The sequence below is a fragment of the Papio anubis genome, chromosome 12 (genome assembly GCF_008728515.1).
Source record: "Papio anubis isolate 15944 chromosome 12, Panubis1.0, whole genome shotgun sequence".
Lineage (NCBI taxonomy): Eukaryota > Metazoa > Chordata > Mammalia > Primates > Cercopithecidae > Papio > Papio anubis.
In genome coordinates this window covers 25824942-25849066 of record NC_044987.1, presented here as the reverse complement: position 1 = coordinate 25849066, position 24125 = coordinate 25824942, and the positions used below count along the sequence as shown (strand labels likewise).

Here is a 24125-nt window from a genome sequence, read left to right as displayed (position 1 = left end):
AGAAGCCGGCTAAAACCCACCAAATACCAAGATGGCAACAAGAGGGACCTCTCCTGTTGTCCTCACTGCTACACTCCCGCCAGCGCCATGACAGTTTCAAATGGCATGGCAATGTCAGGAAGTTACCCTATATGGGCTAAAAAGGGGAGGAATGAATAAGCCACCCCTTGTTTAGCATAATACCATCAAGAAATAATCATAAAAATGGGCAACCAGCAGCCCTCGGGGCTGCTCTATGAGATAGCCATTCTTTTATTCCTTTACTTTCTTAATAAACTTGCTTTCACTTTACAGACTCGACCTGAATTCCTTCTTGTGCGAGATCCAAGAACCCTCTCTTGGGGTTCTGGATCCAGACCTTTTTCTGGTAACATCTTCCTGGCCACCACGGAAGGAACAATACTAAGGAAACCTTCCAACCAAAGGCTAACTTTGGGTAAGTGGTGGGGTGCGGTAACAGCATTACATAGATCTTAGTGGGGGTTACTTGCAGAGAGGAAAGAAATTGACCCCTCTCGAGTTTGGAGTGCTGTCTCCATGGCTCCAATGGCTTGGATTTTGGATTTCCTAACGATGTATGTTTTTTTCAAGACTCTGTTAGCTAGAACTCTTAGTGGACCTTAAGATTTGTGAACTTGGCCGCGTGTGGTGGCTCATGCCTGTAATCCCAGCACTTTGAGAGGCCAAGGTGGGCAGATCACTTGAGGCCAGGAGTTCGAAACCAGCCTGGCCAACATGGTGAAACCCCTGTCTCTACTAAAAATACAAAAATTAGCTGGATGTGGTGGCCAGTGCCTATAATCCCAGCTACTCTGGAAGCTGGGCCAGGAGAATCACTTGAACTTGGAAGGCGGAAGTTGTAGTGAGCTAAAATCACGCCACTGCACACCAGCCTGGGCAACAGAGCAAGACTCCATCTCAAAAAAAAAAAACCCCACAAGAAAACAAAAATACAAAAATTAGCTGGACGTGGTGGCAGATGCCTGTAATCCCAGCTACCTGGGAGGCTGAGGCAGGAGAATCGCTTGAACCGGGCAGGTGGAGGTTGTAGTGAGCTAAGATGACACCACTGTACTCCAAGCTGAGAGACAGAGGGAGACTCTGTCTCAAAAAAAAATATGAAATAACATAAAATAAATAAAAAATAAAAATAAATTGTGAACCTGAGGATTTAGGGGGAAAAATGTGTTTCCATTAGAGGTCATCTAGAATAGAGGTCCCTGACCCCTGGGCCGCAGACTGGTACTGATCTGTGGCCTGTTAGGAATCAGGCTGCACAGTGTGGGGTAAGGGGCGAGCATTACCTCCTGAGCTCCGCTTCCAGTCAGCTTAGCCCCGGGATTAGGCCTTAGATTCTCACAGGAGGGCGAACCCTACTATGAACTGCGCATGCGAAGGATGTAGGTTGTGCTCTCCTTATGAGAATCTAAGGCCTGATGATCAGAGGTGGAAGTTTCATTCCCAAACCATCCACCAGCCCTTTCCGTGGAAAAGTTGTTTTCCATGAAGTGGGTCCCTGGTGCCAAAAAGGTTGTGGACTGCCTATCTAGAATGGTAGAATCCCTCAGACGGCCATAAGGAGCTGATTTGGTAGTTCTGAAACGAAGGCACTCAAGGGTATGACTGTATAAATAATAAATGGCTTAAAAAAAAACCCTATTGCTAGTTTTCAGTGAAAGGATTTAGGAGAATGATATAGAACTAAATTTGTTTTCCTTTATTATTATTTTTTATTTTATTTATTTTTTTCGAGGTGGAGTCTAGCTCTGTCGCCCAGGCTGGAGGCAGTGGTGCAATCTCGGCTCACTGCAACCTCCACCTCCCTGGTTCAAGCAATTCCCCTGCCTCAGCCTCCCGAGTAGCTGGATTACAGGCGCCCGCCACTACACCTGGCTAATTTTTTTGTATTTTTAGTAGAGATGGGGTTTCACCATATTGGCCAGACTGGTCTTGAACTCCTGACCTCAGGCAATCCTCCTGCCTCAGCCCTGCAAAGTGCTGGGATTACAGGCGTAAGCCACCTCACCCAGCTATTATTATTATTATTATTATTTTTACTAACAAATGTTCATCTTAATTTCATAAAATCTAATCACTGCCCTACTTTCAAGCTTTTGTCTTCAGAACCTTGCGAACATTATCCACTCCCAAGCCTTCACTTTCTTGTGCCAAAACTCCATTTGCATTTCCTTTGTCAAACTGGCTCTGTCACTCATGACTGCACTTTAACTCATCCTACACTCACCCACTTCCCTTTACAGTCTTTATTTTCAGCTCACTCTGCTACCCAGTCCTTGCCTCTTGAATCCCTCTCCCCCACCTCAAAATTTCCCTTTCTATTTGACCTTCACCACTACATTTCATCATTTCATCTCATCTTTCAAGCCTAAGACCACACGCCCATCCTTTCCAAAGCTCCAACTTCTTAATTTCTCCATAACAGGTCTGTCCGATTCCACAGTGCCGGTTCTCTTAACTCCTACATTTCTCACGACCTTGTATTTTCACTCCTGCTTGTTTTCTTTCTCAAGGTCTAGGTCAGTTATTTCCTACAGAAACCTGCCCAAATTTCATTGACCTATGGTTTTCAGTTCTATGAGCAAGCCACGGTTGACCACTCACAAAGGAGATTTATTAATAAGAAAGGAGTGCTCCCATGATAACTTATTGGTCACTGAATATGATTTAGCATACTTACATAAAATTCAGAAGTAAACAAATGTTAAAAGCAAAACACAATTATAATGGGATACTGATTGGAGGTAATAAAACCTCAAACTAATCATTTGAGAAATCAGATCAGTTAAAGTTAATTCTTTTTACCCTACATCAAATTGTTCCCTTTTGTCTGTCCAACTCAGAGGTTACCCTACATCACTAATTGTTGTTAGTGATATAACAATTCATTACAGATCTTATAAATCCATTCTTCTCAAATCTTCAGTTTTGGTAGTTGGTGCAAAGTAGATATATCTGATTAAGAGAACAGCAGGCATTCTCGACCATTTAACACCCAAACAATCTATTCTCTGTGTATGTAGACCAGTACATTCCTTGTGGCCCCCAGGATCACATGCCTTTGTAATGATAATTTACAGTGAAATGAAAAGTACATGAACTGAGGGGTCATGTGAAGAGATGACCCTCTCTAGGTTGGGAAGAATTACTACCTTCTAGAGACCCTGAGTGTAATTTCCTCTGGTTTTATTTCGCCCAGACCCTCTACTTCAAGACCTACCCTACTCAAACAACATGTTCAGGATGCTTTCAACACACAGAGATGTAAATTATACAGCTAACAAGAGAAAATACTGAGGTTTCATTTACACTCAACTGTAACTCTGCAAGGGTGACGTTAGTGATTAAAAAAAAAACAAAAGGAACTGTTAGTCAATAGTAGGTATCAGACATAAAGATTGAAAACTATCACTACCCTATAGACTCCTAATTTTTATTTAAGCTATGTGTGAGATATTATTATTGTTGTTAGCAGCAGCAACTGAACATTATTCTAGGCAATGTGTTAAGGGCTTTATGTGAGTTACTTCAGTTCATTTAGTTTTAACTACCCTGTGGAGTTGGTATTCTTATTATCCCTACTTTGAGAAAACTGAGGTTTCAAGAGGTCAGGTCATTTGCCTTTGGTCACACCGGTGTGGGGAGGAGGTTCATTTCCAGTCTGTCAGATTCCAGAGCCAATGCTGAAATACCTCATTCTACTCACGATCAAGTTTTGCAGCTCTTGGCTTATTAGTGCATTACATCCCTGTAGCAGGCATTCTCTGAAGCCAAACACAGACCATAGAGCTGCTGGGAGGCTCCTGAAGTTTCTTATGACCTAGAAGAGAAGTACATCTCTCCAGGGCCCAGAGCAGACACTGACTGATCCTCCTCAGGGCTCAGTTTTGGACTCAGAAGCCCCCTCAAAATAATGCTCCACGCTTTGGAGTTGTCATAAAAGGTGAAGCCTATTTCCCATACCTGGCCTAGAGGATGAGGAGGTTCAAACACTTCTTTGTAGCACAACTGTGTCAAAATCCTTTCCAATTTTTTTTTTTTTTAGACAGGGACTTGCTCCATCACCCAGGGTGGAGTGCAGCGGTGCAATCACAGCTCACTGTAACCCCGAACTCCCCGCTCAAGCAATCCTCCCACTTCAGCCTCTTGAGTAGCTGGGGCTGCACATGTGTGCTACCACGCCTGACTAATTTTTTAATGTTTTGTAGAAATGGGGTTGCTGTGTTGCCCAGGCTGGTCTCAAATTCCTGGGCTCAAGCAACCCTCTCTTACCTTGGCATCCTAAAGTGCTGGGATTACAGGCATGAGCCACCAAGCCCAGCCTCCAACTTTCTTGTATTTGAACAAAATTACTCATTTATTTTTAATATATTTAAAACTATCCCCTCTCACTGAATCCTTATAACAAATTTGTGAATTAACTAGGAATTATCATTCCCATTTTTTCAGATGAGGAAACTGTATCTCATGTAAGTGCCTTACTGAAGTCACATTAGTAATCTATATGGTGGCACTGGCTACTCATACCCATATGATCTGATCCCAAGCCCTCTTCTTTCCATTATGTTTTTTTTTTGTTTTTTTTTTTTGCTGTTATTTCACTAATGTATATATCTTCAGTTAGATGGTAAACTCTCTGAAGAAAGGAACCTTGTCTGAGACATTCCATGCCTTTCATTGTATATGGCATGATACTTTGCACATAGTTATGAACTGATTTATGATATACCAAGGTAGAAAACTAACTATATAAGGCTGGGTGTGGTGGCTCATGCCTGTAATCTCAGCATTTTGGGAGGCCAAGGCGGGCAGATCGCTTGAGTTCCAGAGTTCAAGACCATCCTGGGCAACATGGTGAAACCCTGTCTCTACCAAAAATACAAAAACTTAGCAGGCTTGATGGCACATGTCTATGGTCTCAGCTACTTGGGAGGCTGAGGTGGGAGGATCGCTTAAGCCCTGGGGGCAGATGTTGCAGCAAGCTAAGATTGTGCCACTGCACTCCAGCCTGGGTGACAGAGTGAGACTCCATCTCAAAAAATAAAGAAAACTAATTATATAAGATGACTAGTATTTATTATTACAGAAATTGAGACACTGAAGATTTGTAATATTAGGCTTCAGAAAAGCATGTTGGAGGCAGGACAGCATAGTGGTTAAGCACATGAGCTCTACATAGGTTCCAATCCTGGCTCTGCCCATTAATATTTATACGACTTTGGGCAAGTTATCTAATCCCATTGTACCTTCGTTTCTTTCTTGGTGAAAGGAAAATAACAGCAACAGTAACAATACCCATTGCATAGGGTTGCTGTAAGAATTGGGTGAATTAATATTAATAGCTGTGATGCATTTAGAATGAGGTCTAGCACTTAATAATCCTTACTGTTGCTGCTACTATTCTTTGGTGGTTATAGAGAATTTCCTGGAGGACTCCTGTTGATGCTGGCAGCCCAATGAGGTAGAAAAGTATCCCACAGGATGAGAGGCCAGTTGCAAAATGCTGGCTTTCAGGATCTCAGTTACATGGTACATAAAATAGGCTGAAAAAATGAGGCCTTTTACACAACTCCAATTCACTCTACTGATATTGTCTGCCATTCTGACCTGACTAGACAAACAAACCTCTGTCATAGAGTAGCCTTAGAGTACCTGAGAACTTCTTAGGGCAGCCAAACCTGTGGAACAGCTGTCAGGGCTGAAGCCTAAACTCACTGATACTATCAAATGCCTTGGTAAAATCAACAAATTAATTTTTCAAGGTGTTCCTGAATTTGTTCCATGTCTGTTTTCCTGCACAGGTCATATCCACCAATGTAGCTGCAGCTTAAAACCACTCATTCATTTCTTCTTTCAGTTACTGAGTGCTCAGTTTGTGCCAGGCAGTGGGGATACACAGGCTGATATGGTTTGGCTGTGTCACCAACCAAATCTCGTCTTGAATTGTAGCTCCTATAATTCCCACGTGTTGTGGGAGGGACCCAGGGGGAGATGACTGAATCACAGGGGCGGTTTCCCCCATACTGTTCTCGTGGTAGTGGATAAGTCTCACGAGATCTGATGGTTTTATAAGGGGCTTCCAGCCTTTAGTACATTGATGCTCTCGTATCTCTCTTGTCTGCCACCAACTCGTAAGCTCATGTGATCCTTTCACCTTCCGCTTCATGATTAGCTGAGGCCTCCTCAGCCACAGTGTGTGCCACCATACCTGAGTCTCATTAAAAGCCCCTTTTTCTTTAAATTACCCAGTCTCGGATATCTCTTTATCAGCAGCATAAATTCAAACTAATACACAGGCCCTGCCTGAGGAGCTCACACCAGTCTGGACAAAGAGCCCAGTGTAAGAAGTGCCACATTGGAGGTGTGTTCCTAAGGGTACAGAGCTGGCAGTATCACTGGACAGTAGCCAGAGTTTGTTCAGGGATAAGGAGTAGTCAAGTGGCCCAGGCGTGCTCCTAAACATCCTGCAATACGCAGGAGTCCAAAATGTCAGTGGTGCTGAGGTTGAGAGAAACCCTGGGCTAGATGATCCCTAAGTGTTTCTCTAGCTCTAAAATTTCTATGTTTTCTGAAATTTCTGTGTTTCTTTTGCTTCTTTTAAGCTTATGCAAATGTTTAAGTAGCAGCTTCTTTTTTAAGTGGAAGATCATCTAATAATATAGTACATACTTGCCCTAGGAGAACCGAGAGTACAGAAGCATCCTGTACAGAAGCATCCTGGGGCAGGGCTCTGTCCAACTCAGAGTGCATGAGCTGGATGGGCTCATCACCTCACATCTTGGGGAGAATTGCTATGGCATCAGTGGTCAATTTCTGGCTCTCTGTGGGGTTGAGGGGCTAGAACTTCCTTGAGTAAGTAAGAGAAATCTACATGTCATGCAGAAGCTGCTGGCATTATTGACTTCCCGCTGTGGAGTTCCAGAAACCCAGGCTTTCTAATCCTGAGTCTATTACCAGGGTGACCTGGAGTGTGATCTTTAACTCTTTAAAACCTCAATTTCCTCATCTTTAAATGGGGGAGAATAATAGTACCTATTTTATAGAGTTTCTCTGGGGATTAAATGAAATGATCTATGTCAAGTGCCTGGAGGACAGCAAGTTCTCCATTAGAGTGTAGCAATTTTTAATGCTGGTGTCATGGTTAGGGCTGAGGCACATACAGGAGAAAAATAGGGATCAGTGTTATCCAGAAAGAAGTAGTGTAAAGAACCTCTGTTTCCAGACGGGCACAGTGACTCACGTCTGTAATCCCAGCACTTTGGGAGGTTGAGGCAGGAGGATCACTTGAGGCCAGGAGTTTAAGACCAGCCTGGCCAATATGGTGAAACACTGTCTCTACTAAAAATATAGCTGGGCATGGTGGTGTGGCCCTGCAATCCCAGCTAATTGGGAGGCTAAGGCAGGGGAATTGCTTGAACCCTGGAGGTAGAGGTTACAGTGAGCCAAGATCGTACCACTGCACTCCAGTCTGGGTGACAGAGTAAGAAACTGTCTCAAAAAAACAAAAACAAAAACCTCTGTTTAATGCACTCCTCCTCACCAGAATTTTACCTCACGCTTTTTGCAAAGAGAGAGGGAGACAGAGAGAGAGCAGAAAGAGAGACAGAGAGAAAGAAAAAGGGAGGTCCCAGTACTAAGGCTTTGATCCACTGATAAATATATTTGCTTTCCTCCTGCACACTTTCAAAACCTTCCTAAAGGTGCCTTCCAAAACTCTCCATTTCTTTTAGCTCCAAACCATACAAGTTACACAGGAAGACACAGGCATGTGTAGACCAAAAGTTATGACCATGAAAAAGCAGAAACAGAACTCTTAAGCTTCTTTATCTTATCAGCATCTGAACACGGTGACAAATTTAAATTTTAGCCTCTGAGGAAGCGTCTCGCTGGGTCAACCCTCATGCAAACTTGCTCCTGCATCTCACCTATGAGTGGTTTCCTCTTTGAGTACAAATGATAACCACACTCAGAAAGGGTCTGGTCCAGACCCATCCTGGCTGGCAAACGTGGCTGTGGCTCCTCCTCTGGCCGCCTCCTCTGCCCAACCCCTCAGGGCTGTACGGGAGCAACACGTGGAAAAATATCAGAGATGCCACTGATGGCGTGAGTGGAAACATGATGGCCTCACTCCTTCCTGGCGAATTCCAGTACCAAAGTCAACTGGAAGCCAAATATAATTCGGAAAATTTGAACTCTTGAGGAGAAATCCAAGCTTCTAAAATAAATTTAAAACTGAGCCGAGGGGAATACTACTTAAATAGGTAGCCACCCTGGGATGACATAAATTCTGAATTTCTTAGGGTAACCTGTAGTTATCTGGTTACTTACCACAGCAGCTCCCCTCACAGGCACGGGAGGTCCTGCGTGGCCGTCGCATCTGTGGAAATAATTTGAAATGATTTCTTTGAAGAAGAGCCTAACTTTTACCAGGAGGAAAAATCAACAGCACATTTGCCATTAGATTTTGATATCTTGAGAAGATCTATTTCTAATTCACCATAGAAAGATGTTTCTTCGTTAGTGCATTATTGAAGAAAAATAGAAACCATTTTCTATGATTGCATAGAATCAACGCTTTACATCTTTGTCCCTCAGGTAGCCTAGAAAAAATTACGTATTAGTGGATTTGCATTTGAGCACAACATAACACATAAAATATAATAGCTATGTTTGTTGCACTGTTTATTCTGTGTCAGGCTCGATCTTTGTGCATGTTAATTCATTTAGATACTTCACTCTCCTGAGATGGACATTATGGCTACTCCCATTTTACAGATGAGAAGATGGAGGTGCAGAGAAGTCAGAATACACAGTTAGTTGCTGAGCTAGGAGTTGGGCAAAGGCTGTCTGGATCCAGAGCCCTCTTTCTTTCCTTTTCTTTTTTGAGACGTAGTTTTGCTCTTTGTCGCCCAGGCTGGAGTGCAGTGGCACAATCTCGGCTCACTGCAACCTTCGCCTCCTGGGTTCAAGCAATTCTCCTGCCTCAGCCTCCCGAGTGGCTGGGATTACAGGCACCCACTACCATGCCTGGCTAATTTTTGTATTTTTAGTAGAGATGGGGTTTTATCATGTTGGCCAGGCTGGTCTCGAACTCCTGACTTCAGGTGATCCGCCCGCCTCGGCCTCCCAAAGTGCTGGGATTGGAGGTATGAGCCATGGTGCCTGGTCAGAGCCTTCTTTCTTACCCAGCACAGCATGCTGACTTTTTTTCCTAATGGGAAACAAATTTTCTGTTTCTTTGCATTTTTATTTTAAAGAGCAATTAAGTAATGACCAGATTTAACAGTACATAAGATAATTTTGTTTCTAAAAAAGAGAAAAAAACCACCACCACAACAACGAACATTGATGTTGATTTCTATAAAGATGCCTGACTTACTAGGAAACCATTCTGGAAGTGAACAAGTATTCTATTTTTTTCTTTTTTTGGTTATACTTTAAGTTCTAGGGTACACGTGCACAACGTGCAGGTTTGTTACATATGTATACATGTGCCATGTTGGTGTGCTGCACCCATTAACTCATCATTTACATTAGATATATCTCCTAATGCTATCCCTCCCAGCTTCCCCTACCCCACAACAGGCCCTGGTGTGTGATGTTCCCCTTCCTGTGTCCAGGTGTTCTCATTGTGAACAAGTATTCTTTTAATATTTGTGTTGCTTTCTCAAATTCAATGAGAAGGTGACAAATTTAAGACCTAGGCCCAGAACTGAGATAAATTTTAATCTTTTATTTATTTATTTATTTGAGATAGGATCTCACTCTGACACCCAGGCTGGAGTGCAGTTGTGTGATCTCAGTACACTGTGGCCTCGACCTCCTGGGCTCAGGTCATCCTCCTACCTCAGCCTCCCAAAGTGCTGGGATTACAGGCATGAGCCACTGCGTCTGGCATAATCTTTTAAATCTATAGTCTTATGCCAAGAGGTTCTCTGTCTGAATTCAAGATTTAATAGACTGTCTAGGTGTGGTGGCTCCTGCCTATAATCCAGCACTTTGGGAGGCCGAGGTGGGTGGATCACTTGAGGCCAGGAGTTCGAGACCAGCCTGACCAACGTGGAGAAACCCTGTCTCTACTAAAAATACAAAATTAGCCAGGTGTAGTGGCAGGTGCCTGTAATCCCAGCTACACAGGAGGCTGAGGCAGGAGAATTGCTTGAACCCGGGATGCGGAGGTTGCAGTGAGCTGAGATTGCGCCATTGCACTCCAGCCTGGGCGAAAAGAGCAAAACTCTGTCTTAAAAAAAAAAAAAAAGATTTAATAGACTATAATGACTGAGTGCTCTGTATGAAATCAGGCCCTTTCCTCCACTGACAGAACAGTAATGGGGATCAAGAGTTAAAGAAACTGGGTCTCTAGGTCCAGATCAGTTAAAAGTGGCAAGGCACAGTTGTCCATTCAAACTTCTAGCTGCTTCATGGTTCATAAAAGTTGAACATAAAACCTGGGAGACGAAATAATTTTATATCCTTAAGATAACCACATGCATTTTATAGTTCAGCTCAGAGTCTTGCAGAAATTGAAATGAAAACTATGGATTTTTCCATATAACTCTGAAATACTGGATCTACTAATAATATCTAGGAGTTAAATACTGCTTTTATTTTTATTCTTCTTTTCCATACTCATTTATTGAGCCTGTTTTCCTCCTACACTCTGCATACTATGTTGAGCTCTTTGGAGGAAACAAATATGGCTTAGATAGGGACCCTGTTCTCTGAGAGCTTTTAGGAAACAGCAGATATGTAAAGAGCCAAACCCTAAGTCAAGACTTGATAAGGACGATGAAGAGGTGTAAGTAAAATGCATGGGAAATGCAGAGGGGCCAGCCAGCAAGCACTTCCTGGGACAAACAGGGAAGGCAATAGGAAGATGGCAGTGGAAGCGGTACAAGAGGCTAAAGAATAGCCTGAGCAAAAGCTTGGAGATGGGGGCACTGCAAGGGAGGTCAGGGACTGGCAAGTAATCCAATATGCCTGGAGCCAGGACTACATGCCAGACTGTGAAGGTTCTTTCCGGAATCCTGCTGGGCTACAGCCCTTACAGTGCTTCCCCACAGTCTGACACTCACCAGCTCACCAGGCACCCCTTCTGATTTGGAGTGAGGGCAGCAGGAGCAGGTTTCTGAGAATGGCAGGTGTGAGGGAGATGCAGCTAAAGGACCACAGGGTGCCTGGAGCACAGTTGGGATGCTACCACCAAGTGTGAGGGCGTGCAGCGAGTGGAAGGACACATGCTTGCCTAAGAGTGCCATGGTTGCGTGTGCTCCTATGGACTTGCGGAGAAGAGTATAGGACTCAGCAGTTTTCGGGGCCCAGAGTCTCTGCACCCATTCCCAGGCCTTCCCACAAGTTAATTTATGTTTCTGATGTGAAGAGTTTCCACTTGGAGAGTCAATAAAAGCAACAGTGGTATCATTAAAACTATGCTGGTAAAAGCCCCCTGGACTTGGTCATTTCAAGGGATACTAAGTTACCTCGTCTTCTGCATTTACCCACAAGTCCTATTGATGCTGTATCTGAGATATTTCACATATATCCCCACTTCTCCATCTCCAGTCATTCTGCCTGAGCGTCAACTTTCACAGTTTTTCTTCTGGACTCCTCTCCATCCTTCACACCACCAATAGAAAGATCTGTCTAAAATGCAAATTTGGTCTTATCAATCCCCTGCCTAAAAATCTTACAATAAAGTATTATCCAAAATCTTTTTTTTTTTCTTGTTTTTGTTTTTTTGAGACAGAGTCTCACTCTGTCGCCCAGACTGGAGTGCAATGGCGCGATCTCGGCTCACTGCAAGCTCCGCCTCCCGGGTTTCCGCCATTCTCCTGCCTCAGCCTTCCGAGTAGCTGGGACTACAGGCGCCGGCCACCACGCCCGGCTAATTTTTTTTGTATTTTTTAGTAGAGACGGGGTTTCACAGTGTTAGCCAGGATGGTCTCCATCTCCTGACCTTGTGATCCGCCTGTCTCGGCCTCACAAAGTGCTGGGATTACAGGCGTGAGCCACCGCGCTCGGCCTATCCAAAATCTTTTTTTTTTTTTTTGAGACGGAGTCTCGCTCTGTCACCCAGGCTGGAGTGCAGTGGCCGGATCTCAGCTCACTGCAAGCTCCACCTCCCAGGTTTACGCCATTCTCCTGCCTCGGCCTCCCGAGTAGCTGGGACTACAGGCGCCCGCCACCTCGCCCGGCTAGTTTTTTGTATTTTTTTAGTAGAGACGGGGTTTCACTGTGTTAGCCAGGATGGTCTCGATCTCCTGACCTCGTGATCCACCCGTCTCGCAAAATCTTAACATGAGGCCAGGCGCAGTGGCTCACGCCTGTAATCCCAGCTGAGGTGGGCAGATCATTTGAGGTCAGGTGTTTGAGACCAGCCTGGTCAACATGGTGAATCTCTGTCTCTACTAAAAATACAAAAAATTAAGAAAATTTTAAAAATCAAAATCTTAACATGACATAAGGCTTTTCTTTAATCTGGCAAACACTGCTGGATAATCCAGTACCCTTCAAGTCTCATCTGCTCACATTCCACTCTTCCACAGGTACCTGTACTATAGACTTGTCAAATTAATTCCACCTTCATTAAATATTCTCTCATTTCCACACCTTTACAGATACCATTCAGAAATTCTCACTCAATAGAGTAGGGTGGGGCTCAAGAATATCCTTTTCTAACTGGAACCCTGGGTGATTTCCCCCCAAGTGTTGGTGGGGCACACTTTACCCACTGAGGAGGACCTCCACCTGGATAACCACAGGCCATTGAGATCCTACTTGTCCAAAACAGAATCTATGTCCTCCTTCCATTGCAGTCCTTCCTATCCACCTAATCAACAAATCCTGTTGATTCAAACTCAGAAATCCCTCTCAAACCCATCCACATCTCTAACATCTCCCTGACTTTACTCTAGTTAAGACATTTATCATCTTTTGGCTTTTTTGCTGTAATAGCCTCTTAACTGTCCTTTGTGTCCAGGTTTTTGTCCCAATCCAACCAATCCTCTACGCTTTATTCAGAGTGATCCCTATAAACTGAACCATGCCACTTCCCTGCAGACTTCCATTTGCTCTCAGGTGAAAGTTGAAATTTTTTTCTGCATTCATAAAGCCCTGTATGATCTAGTTCCTGCATACTTTCCAGCCTCATAACTCACCTTCCTAGATCCGTTCTACCATAGGGAGTTTCCTCAGTCAGAGTGGACAGTTCATCACTTCTCTCTCTTCCTTACCCACCACATTCATTTCTTAGGTTCTCATGAGTCTACATTCTTTTTTTTTTTTTTTTTTTGAGATGGAGTCTCGCTCTGTCGTTCAGGCTGGAGTGCAGTGGTGCGATCTCAGCTCACTGCAACCTCTGCCTCCCGGGTTCGAGCGATTCTCCCGCCTCAGCCTCCCAAGTATCTGGGATTACAGGCACCCGCCACCACACCTGGCTAATTTGTCTAATTTTTAGTAGAGACGGGGTTTCACCATATTGGCCAGACTAGTCGTGAACTCCTGACCTCATGATCCACCTGCCTTGGCTTCCCAAAGTGCTGGGATTATAGACGTGAGCCACCTCACCTGGCCTGCATTCTAAATCTTGTATAAATCTGCCCATTCTTTTGTTTTCCTTCTTGTCTCTACCTTAGTTTAGGCCACCATTATCTCAGCAATCTCTACTTGGTCTCCCTGACCCTAATTTTGCCCCCTCAAATCTATTCTTTGCATATGGCTAGAAGAAAGTTTCTCAGTCTCTACACTGTTGACGTTTCTTTGTTGTGGTGATCTGTTGTGAGCATTGTAGGATGTTTAGCAGCATCCCTGGCCTCTACCCACTGGATCCCAATTGCAGCCTGCCCTCTTCAGTTGTGGAAAACAAAAATATTTTCTTTTTATTGAGATAGGGTCTTGCTCTGTTGCCCAGGCTGGAGTGCAGCAGCACAATCACAGTTCACTGAAGCTTGACCTTCTGGGCTTAAGCAATCCTGCTGCCTCAGCCTCCTAAGTAGCTAGGACTACAGGTGTGTGCCACCATGCCTGGCTAATTTTTTAATGTTTTGTAGAGATGCAGCCTGACTATGTTGACCAGGCTAATTTCAAACTCCTGGCCTCAAGTGAGCCTCCTGCCTCAGCCTCCCAAAGCGCTGAGATTAGAGGCAGCCACCACATCTGACCCAAAAATGTTTTCAAACATTGCCAAAATTCCTTTGGGTGACAAAATCACGCTTGGTTGAAAACCACTGAGCTACAGTAATCTCTCTAAAATGAAGACCCAATTATGTCACTTCTCTGTTTAAAAACTGTCAATGGATGCATGTACACACATGGAAATATGCCAAAAGGTTAGTGTTTGTCCAGATGAGTTGGCTTTGGGTGATTTTATCCGTCATATGGATAAAACAAGGAGAAGAGTGGTATTATTTTAAAAGTATTAATGGCTCTCCCCACTGCCCGCAGGAATGAGTCCAAGCTCCTTAGAGGCAGTGCACATATAAGGCCCCTGTGTTGTGGCGTCTGCCAACCTCTCCTCCCCCATCTCTTATCAGCCCTCACCTTGTACTGGGTCACTGAACCTCAGTGACCTAGATGAATTCCTGCCTTCTCCACTCTCCGCACTTTGGTTTATGTCATTTCTTTTGCCAAGTGCAGCGTCTGGATTCTTAATTGCCTGGCTTAGTCTTATTTGTTTTTCAAAAATTAGCTCTCCTCTTCCAGGAAGGGATCTTGATCCTCTAGTCTGAGTTAAGTGCTTCTACATTGTTTCCTGGCAGGAACATCATGCGTCACCATAGCACTCACCACCTTCTACTGTCATTGTCACTGTACCCAGCTGTTACTTAGGCAGCTAGGCCACATGGCATCCCTGTGTGAATTCTAAAGGGCACCCCTTTCTCAAGACCCCTTCCTGTCATTTGCTGAAAATTGCCATAAGACATGTACAAATCCATGACGGTCATGATGCAAGTGGCACATCCTAAAGTTCTGTGGCGTGCTGCCTATCTGACCTATGCAGCAATATGGTGTTCCCCACTAGAATATAAAATCCTCCAGGCGGGGACTTTGCTTTCATTTCACTGTTTGATTTCCAGCACTTAACATAGAGTCTGATCCAGAGGGGGACAGAAGCTTGATAAATACATGAAAGGGAAGCTATTACCTGGCTTTTATCCCCCATGCCAAAAATTCTGACAGCCCTTACCAGAGTGAGAGGAAGCTAAGCTGCAGCAGTTCTCAAACTTGAATGAGTACCCAAATATTCTGGAGAATTAAAAATAAATAAGTAAAGCTCCCTGTGCCTTACTTCAAAAGCACCAGGTTGGAGCCTGATTGTCTGTCTTCATTTAACAATTGCTGATGAGATTCTAATAATGATCGATCAGACCAGCTGGGAACCATAAGCCACCCGGGATAAAACTCAAAACCACTCCCCTTGTCTTGTTTCTCCCTCTTGCCACCACAATGCTGCCATTTATCTGTGGACACCATGCCTAGAATCACAGAAGGAGCATTTCCAAAGAAGGAGCTTGCTTTCTCTGACTTCTCCTGCAATCTAGGTGTCTTAGATTCCTGTGTCTTCCAACTCAGACATAGGCACTCAACTAGCAACAAGCAAGAGTACACAGTAGGGCATTTGGAAGGAGGAGGGAGGGAGGAGGAGAGAAGGGGGGTAACAGAGAGAGAGATCAAGAGACAGAGAGACCAGGAAAAAAAAAAATGATCTGCCCTTTTAGTTTTCCAAAATAGAATTTGACCTTTTTACTTATGTAACCTAGAGGTTGCAGCTGGACTGTCTGAGCTGTGTACACCCTATGGGTCAGGAAAATTTGGACATGCCTGAGAGTAGCTAGGTGGATCCCCCAAAGCTCTTTGCATCCGAAGGGCAATGCACATCACTTATTCGTAGTAGGGAGGGCATCACTGGAATAATTGGGGGTCTGGAACAAGAAAGGAACAACTATAGATTCTGCTTGGCAGCTGAGAAGACTGCATGTATAAGCTGATGACCTACACCATTGGATGCCCTGTGGAAGGCATTTGTGAGATGACAAAGTTACTGAAATTCTATGGTAGGGGCTGAGCACATGTTACATGCACTAGATACCCCAGAACAAGACCCGTGGAAACATGACTTGCAGGAAGATGTTGAGGGAAAGCTACATGTATATATGTATACTTTTCTTGGATTTATTGGCTAGGAATGTATACATTAAAACAGAAATGGAAAGTATTTTTCTTTTTTCCTGGGGTTGGAGTGGGGTCAATCATTTATGAATAGGATTAAAATCATAATGGGATAATTTGGGAAGTGTATATGTTTGAGAAGAGGAGCAAATCGTATCTGAGGCAGAAGTGGTCAATCTTTTTGCTTTTTTTTTTTTTTTTTTTTTTGAAACAGAGTTTTACTCCGTCACGCAGGCAGGAGTGCAGCGGCATGATTATGGCTCACTGTATCCTCCACCTCCCAGGCTCAAGTGATCCTCCTACCTCACCTTCCCAAGTTGCTGGAACTACAGGCTTGTGCCACCATGCCCAGATAATTTATCTTTTTGGTAGAGATGGGGTTTCAGCATGTTGCTCAAGCTGGTCTCAAAATTCCTGGGCTCAAGTGATCCTTCCGCCTTGCCCTCCCCAAGTGCCGGGATTACAGGCATAAACTGCCATGACAGGCCTTTCTTTTTACATTTTTTACAAATTCACCAGGTCACTGTGTTCCTATGGCTTTTTATCTCTGATAATAGGAAATCAGAGCTTGAATATATCATATACTATTATTGGCTAGGCCTTAAAGGGAACAAGTGAATCTGGTGAAATGATGAAGTCCATGTTCTTCTGGGGAGGGTTACCTATTACCCAGTGCATTTCTCAGTTAGAACCAAAGCTTAAAAAAGAGAAAAAAAAAAGTCTCTGATAAGCACGTTTTAAAGTGCTGATCAGAAGGCTATCTTTCACCTTGCGTTGATTCTTTTTCTCTGATTTGCAAAAGATCCTCTAAATTGCTTTACTGATTTGTTTTCCAGAGCACTGAGTGTGCCAGTCAAGCCCTTGATGGCTTCAGCAAGTAGAAACCTGACTGCTGCCTGCAGAGGATGACTGTGTGTCCCTGGGCCATTTGTCAGTCCCTCCCAGGGTGCTTGTAGGTAAGGAGGAGCTCCTGAATCACAGTCCATTTTGCAGATTGATTTTCTATTTCAGATCAACACTGCTAAAGAAAGTTAGGTTCTACCTGAGATTATAGAGCCCTTCATAATATATGACCTGATTTATATCACCTCCTCATAATACAATGCCCCCTTTAATAAACACTTCTTCTCCCACATATAGGATTCATATCCAAATATTTAGGTCACATTCAAATTTAAAAATAAAAACAACATGCTTTTATATTTCATCTTCTGAAACCTCTTAGGAGCAAAATCCAGTGCCTTTAATTATATTCTGCACCAGCAGAAATAATAAATACTTATCAATATCAATAATAATAAGATAAATGTTAAATATTCCATTTATATTTTGAAAGTAAAATGTATTTGAAGATGACAAATTCTGAAAACTACTAAACACACATAAATATACTTAAATGATCATATTTATTTTATTTCTGCATGTTGTGTCTATGTTTCAATTCTCCCTGTTAAAAGACAGCTGCAAGTATTTCGATATCTAAGAAGAACATTTGCTAAACAGAATGTTGCAAGAGTTTTAATGTTTTCCAGTTTGGTCTACAGCCAAAAAACATGATACCCAGAATGAAGATTATAGATCTATATCTTCTTTGATCCACCTTTGCAATAATTTGCAATATGAGCTTGGAAATAACTTGCCCATAGAATTAACAGGTTCCTCAACTTTTCCCGGTTTACTAATATTAGATGGTTCAGCTATACAGCATTCTGCCTTAAAGAAAATCACCTAAGATACAAATGATATCACAAATCCTAGCTATACCGTGCAGTGGAAATATTTTTTTCTCCCTCAAAGAAATATTTACTGTGCAAGAAACATTTTCTCAATTTTAAATCCCCCAAATGCGAGAATCACTAGTCTCTCAAAAATTTTTACAAAGAGAAACGACTCACCTATTTGAAGAGTATTTCCTTCCTACTGACTCTGGTAGCTACAGTCACATAAATCTACATTGTGGTCAGCTCTTTTTTTCATCAGACAAAAGCAGCCTCGGGTGAAAGCTGGAAGTGAAAAACCCTCCATTCACCCAAGAGGGGAGGACAGTGGTCTGCTAAATCCAGCAGCCTCATCACACGACCCACCAGCTGCTTGCTGCCTCTTGTTTCTCAGCGACAGTGACCTCCAACACCTTTTATTTAGTGCTGCAACACACCGTGTGGTTTGACGGCACACGGAACACATCACGTGCCAAGCCAACACCTTAAGAGGGTGGGAAGCTTTGCAACCAGGAAGACATGCCGAAAATATTTAGCAGTCAGCTCGATTGCACTTAAGCATAGCCTTGCTTGTTTTTCACAAAGTAATCCAACAACATACTGAGTCAAGTGAACTGATTTGCACAGTTCTAAACTGGGAACCATCTGGAACTAAGTTTCCGCTGCTCCAAAAGCTTCTCTTCCCTCACCTTATACATTCTGAGCAAACACATGGGAACAGTATTTCTAGTAACAGTAATCACATTTCCTCCCTCTGTGTTAGAATTCTGTTTTTCTCTAGTCTCTTTGTTCATCTCACATTTTCGCTCACCTAGTCTTCATACCCCAACTCTCCTTATGACCAGGACGTGACCAGGACACATACTCTGCAAAGAAGGAATAGTTTTTATTTAAATATATCTTCCTGGCCAGGGCATAGGCCAGACTCTTGGAGCAGTGGAAAAACTGGCAATCACTATTTCCCAATATTTAACCCATCACTCACCAAATGCACCACCAATGCACGCTGTAGTTCGTTAGAAGTTGGATTTCAGGTGAGCCAAATTTCAAGGTTTCCTAAGAACTTCGTCACTATGCAAGCTAAGCTCCATTTCCTTTGTTATGAATACCAATTGAATTGAAATTCTAAGAACAAACATTAAACACTTTGAACACAAAACAGGCTGCTGGCCTCTGATATCGGATAACAAATGGGCCGTAACATGACCTGAGTTTAACTCACCCTTTGTGTCCCAGCGATGGAAGCTTTGAAGTCTCCTTTCCAGATTTCCTGAATGAGAACAGGGAAGCAAATGACGACCTGAAGCTCATCCGGGAAGAAAAAGGTGTTGGCTTTTTTTGATTAGTTACATTTTTAGATCTTGATGTAGGTAATTCTATTGGATCTAAAAAAAAAATTGTAAAAATTTTACATCAATTATTTCCAAGTAAATATACTTGAAAGAATGAAGCCTCTGCTCTTACGTCACTTTCTCCCTCTATGCAGACTAGAAACAGGGCAGGCAACCTCACATGAAGACCTCAGGGACTAAGGGAGTCAGAACCACCTCTCTCCTGCGCCTCTGATGGTTCTGCCGCGTAGAGAAAACTCAAATAGCAGGGAATGTTTCCACGTGTACTGTGAATCAAATTCCCTATAGTGTTCTTCCTCTCACCCAAGCTAGGAAGTCAGGGACCCCATTCAATTCTCATGTTGCTTAACCATGCTGTCCTTCAGAAGTTTTTATTTCAGTACCTTATAACAATGGTAATAGATACATACTACATAACTTCTTATACTGAAGAAAGTAGAGGAAAAGGAAATTAAGTCATTTAGATTGTTCTTCATTCGTTTCCAAAAATCTATCTCTGTGGATATGTATTTCCTACATCATGGTTTATAGATGTGTTTGCATGTAACATATACAGGGTGAGCATCCCAAACCCAAAAAACTTGAAATCCAAAATTCCTCCAAAATCCAAAAAAATTTGAGCACCAACATGATGCTGAAAGAAAATGCTCACTGGAGCCTTTCAGATTAGGGATTTTTGGATTTGGGATGCTCAACTTTTCAGTTTATATAATGCAAATATTTCAAAATCCAAAAAGATCTGAAATCAGAAATACTTCTGGTCCCAAACATGTCAGACAATGGATATTCAACCATTACATATATGTTTATGTAAAATATATATGTATAGATAATATATGGGTATTAAAAATTCAAAGGCAACATCAACATATACAAAATCCATAATATTGGCCAGGCACAGTGGCTCACGCCTGTAATCCCAGTACTTTGGGAGGCTGAGATGGGCGGATCACCTGAGGTCAAGAGTTCAAGACCAGCCTGGCCAACATGGAGAAACCCTATCTCTACTAAAAATACAAAAAAATTAGCCAGGCATTGTGGCGCACACCTGTAATCCCAGCTACTCAGGAAGCTGAGGCAGGAGAATCGCTTGAACCTGGGAGGTGGAGGTTGCAGTGAGCCAAGATGGCGCCACTACACTCCAGCCTGGGTGACAGAGTGAGGCTCCATCTCAAAATAAATAAATAAATAAATAGATAAAATTTTTTAAAATCCATGATATGATAATGATTTTGGACATGCTGACTTTATAAATATTAGGAGAATTTAGGACAAGTGAAAAGTCAAGAGGGTATGTATGGGGGTGATCTAAAAAATCTGAACTGTGAGTCTTTTTACACAGATATGTTTATTATGAGAGTTGCAAGATATTATCAATATAGAAGTTTAGAATTATTTTTACATATTTCATGATGTTACTAATGTTAATAACATGCAAAAAAGTAGTCAATGTGACTCTGCGCCAGTAAAAAGATACTTTATTTCAGTATTTTATAGTTTCTAGTGCACTTTGGTTATCTTCGCAATAGCCCTGTGAAAGCAAGTTTTCTTTTTTTCTATATAGAAGGCATTTATTAGAACTCATTCATGGAGTTTACCAAAGTTCCAGAAGTGTGGCAGCTCCTCCACCACCTTCCCTCCCTTCTCTGATCTCTGATTCTCCTTTCCTCCACCCCTCCGCTTTTTCTTCCTTCCCCTTCATCATAGTCATCCCATTTATTTAAGTGCTTACCCTGTTCCAGCTTAGTATTTTATTATTTATTTATTTATTTTTTGAGGTGCAGTCTTACTCTGTTGCCTAGGCCGGAGTGCAGTGGCATGATCTCAGCTCACTGCAACCTCTGCCTCCTAGGCTTAACTAATCCTCCCGCCTCAGCCTCCAGAGTAGCTGGGGCTATAGGTGGGCACCACTACGTCCAGCTAATTTTTGTATTTTTCTGTAGAAATGAGGTTTCACCATGTTGCCCGGGCTGGTCTCAAACTCCAGGCACCTGCCACCTCCTGCCTCAGCCTCCCAAAGTGCTGGGATTGCAATTGTGAGCCACTGCCCCCGCCCAGCTTAATATACTATACACATAATTTTACTTAATTCTCATAACCACCTTATGAGGTGTAGGTATCATTGTATCCATTTAAAGATGAGGAAACTGAGGTTTACAGAGAGTAAATGACTTGAACAGACTCACATGAATAGAGACAGAGTAGATTTGAATCCAGGCCTCTGTTGACATCACAGTCTATATTCCTACCCACTATGCTATCTTGTCCGATTCAAAAAAACAAAAACAAAAAACAAAAAACCCCAAGACATTATTACAGTAAAATTTCAGTTCACTTTTTTTTAAGTGTATATTGTATTATAAACTTTTGTGGCTTACGACTTTAAAATATTTCTAAACATGGATTGGTTACACTGGAGATCCACTGGGCCATTATCTACAATACTATGCCACAGAAAAAAAGAAACCAACTTTAAATCTAAAGTCTTTTTCTTACCATTTTTTGCCATCTCCTTCCTTAGCCTGTATGTAAGTGGTTGTTTTAACATCTGGCTAACATCTGTTTCGTTGCAAAACTTTTTTCTTTGAATTTCTTCAAACCATTCACCAGTCACTCCCTGAAGCCATCTGATATCCCTCTTTGTCTTCTGAAGTTTGCTGAAATAAAATAAAAACATTAGCGCAGTCTTTATTTATTTTCTTAACATCAAGCTCATCCTTAAATCAATGTACTTTTTTTTTCAGATGGGGGTCTCACTCTGTCACCAGGCTGGAGTACAGTGGCACAACCTCATTTCACTGCAACCTCCACCTCCTGGGCTCAAGTGATCCTCTCACCTCAGCTTCCCAAGTAGCTGAGACCACAGACGCACACCACCATGACCAGCTAATTTTTTCTATTTTTAGTAGACATAGGGTTTCACCATGTTGCCCAGGCTGGTCTCGAACTCCTGAGCTCAAGTGATCTGCATGCCTCAGCCTCCCAAAGTGCTGGGATTACAGGAGTGAGCCACCTGGTCCAGCCTCAATGCACTCTTTAAATTCATTCACATCTAATGCCAATTCATGTGATGGGCTAAACTTTACCTAATGGAGGAGCAGCATAATCTATGAGTCTAGAAAAAAAATGGCTCTAATCAGAATTTCCCTTTCAACACTGAATGTATTTTAGGTATATTCTTTTTTTTTTTCTTTTTTAGTATTCTTTGTAAATATGATGGCAAAGTAAAAGTTTTTGCCAGTAGTTAAACTAATCATCAGGCTGATGAGGACAACCTGGATTATGCAATGTGCTAAAACCTGACCTAATAATGCGATTGAATGATAGATGTTCTAATGACATGCAGAAACTAGAATATTCTCATTTTGATTACTCATTCATTCACTTGTTAATTCATTAAATGTTTATTGAGCAATGTTAATCAATTTAGTGTTTATGAGGCCCCAGGTAGGCAATGGATTCAACAGTGAATGTAACAAATAGGATACTTGCTTGTCCATCCAGTGGTCAAAGATAAAAGCTAACATGCAGAAAAGAAATTATTGAATGCAACACTCTTGTTATTATGATTATTATTTTTTGAGACAGAGTCTCTCTCTGTCACCCAGGCTGGAGCGCAGTGGTGTAATCTTGGCTCACTGCAACCTCTGCCTCCCCAGTTCAAGTGATTCTCCTGCCTCAGCCTCCTGAGTAGCTGGGATTACAGCCCGCCACCACGCCTGGCTAATTTCTGTATTTTTAGTAGAGACGGGGTTTTGCCATGTTGACCAGGCTGGTCTTGAACTCCTGACCACAAATGATCACCCCTGCCTCTGCCTCCCAAAGTGCTGGGATTACAGGCGTGAGCCACCGCACCCTGCCGAATATAATGGTCTTAGATAATGAAGTTCTTTACACACAAAAACACAAAAGCCCATGAGTGAGCACAGGTCTAATGCAAAGGTAGTGGGGTAATTTGAGATGGACAGAAAAGCCATGCGGCACACAAATATGTCTGCCCCATATTGTCAGAACATGTGGCCTGAAATCCTATTACTTTTTTTTCTTCTCTCCTCCCCTTTCCTGCCCAATTCTCTTTCAAATGAAAATGCTGCTTTAAGTTCTTAATTAAATCACCAGTTGTTGTGATTTATTAATACTTTTTTCAAAGTAGATCATTTTGCTCTATTTAAGGAAGACTCTAGAACTGTTTGGAAATGAGAGGTCCCTAATTCAGAGGGAGATGTTCCTGGACGGAGGCAAAATGAACAGAAAGTGGAGTCTGAAGAACATGATGACAAGGCTTATAGAGTGGTTGCTTTTAGATAGCACTAATGAAAAAGGCAAGTTGTTGGGTTCCAACCTTGGGAGATTCTGCTGCTTTGAAAAGTATTCCGTGTGGCTCAGCAGCTGTTATCCTTTATCCAGGGTCTGCTGTACAGCACAGTGTTAGGGTCTTTGTATTGCTAAGGAGCTGAAGAGCAAGATATTTGCGAAGTGGCAAATCTGGAGTTAAAAGGCAATGAACTGAGATGGCTGCAACTCAGGCTCCTGCTTGGGGCTATGATACTGCTATTTTATAAAATATTCGAGAAAGGAGCCAGAGGTCACCCTGCCCAGACTTGCATTTTGCAAAGCACTAGACAGCAATCAACATGTTCAACTTACAGAATTTGCATTGGTGCCTCAGTGCAAATTTTTTGCCATTTCCTCCCTCTGAGGCCTGGTACTCCTGTCTCTATTGCTACTTCATTTACTAACAGAGCAGACTAAGAGATCCTAAGTATCTGCTTCTAACCAATACTGGCTGCCTCTAACTTATGAACACCTCACTTACTAATGATCCACGTTTGTACACGACCTCCCCTTCCTTGGAGCCCTCCCTAATTGT

The 24125-nt window shown here is 42.6% G+C and overlaps 1 protein-coding gene and 1 long non-coding RNA gene across 12 annotated transcripts in view; one reads left to right on the top strand and one right to left on the bottom strand.

Annotated features, from left to right (window-relative positions):
* Nucleotides 1-24125, bottom strand: part of EXPH5 (exophilin 5) — an 85316-nt gene that overhangs the window by 10075 nt on the left and 51116 nt on the right. For 7 of the 11 annotated variants that reach the window (XM_017948938.3, XM_009187208.4, XM_009187211.4 and 4 more), the window contains 3 exons: nucleotides 21752-21912; nucleotides 19126-19288; nucleotides 8347-8395 (listed from right to left, as the gene is read on the bottom strand). In XM_017948938.3, coding sequence (XP_017804427.3) covers nucleotides 8347-8395; nucleotides 19126-19288; nucleotides 21752-21803 — 264 coding nt within the window. In that variant the 5' untranslated portion in view covers nucleotides 21804-21912. The other 4 variants (XM_009187214.4, XM_009187216.4, XM_021926514.2 and 1 more) reach the window with 3 other exon arrangements.
* On the top strand, nucleotides 246-23533 carry LOC116269688. The gene is made up of 3 exons (XR_004177371.1): nucleotides 246-436; nucleotides 17022-17141; nucleotides 23429-23533. It is a non-coding gene; the product is annotated as an uncharacterized LOC116269688 (long non-coding RNA).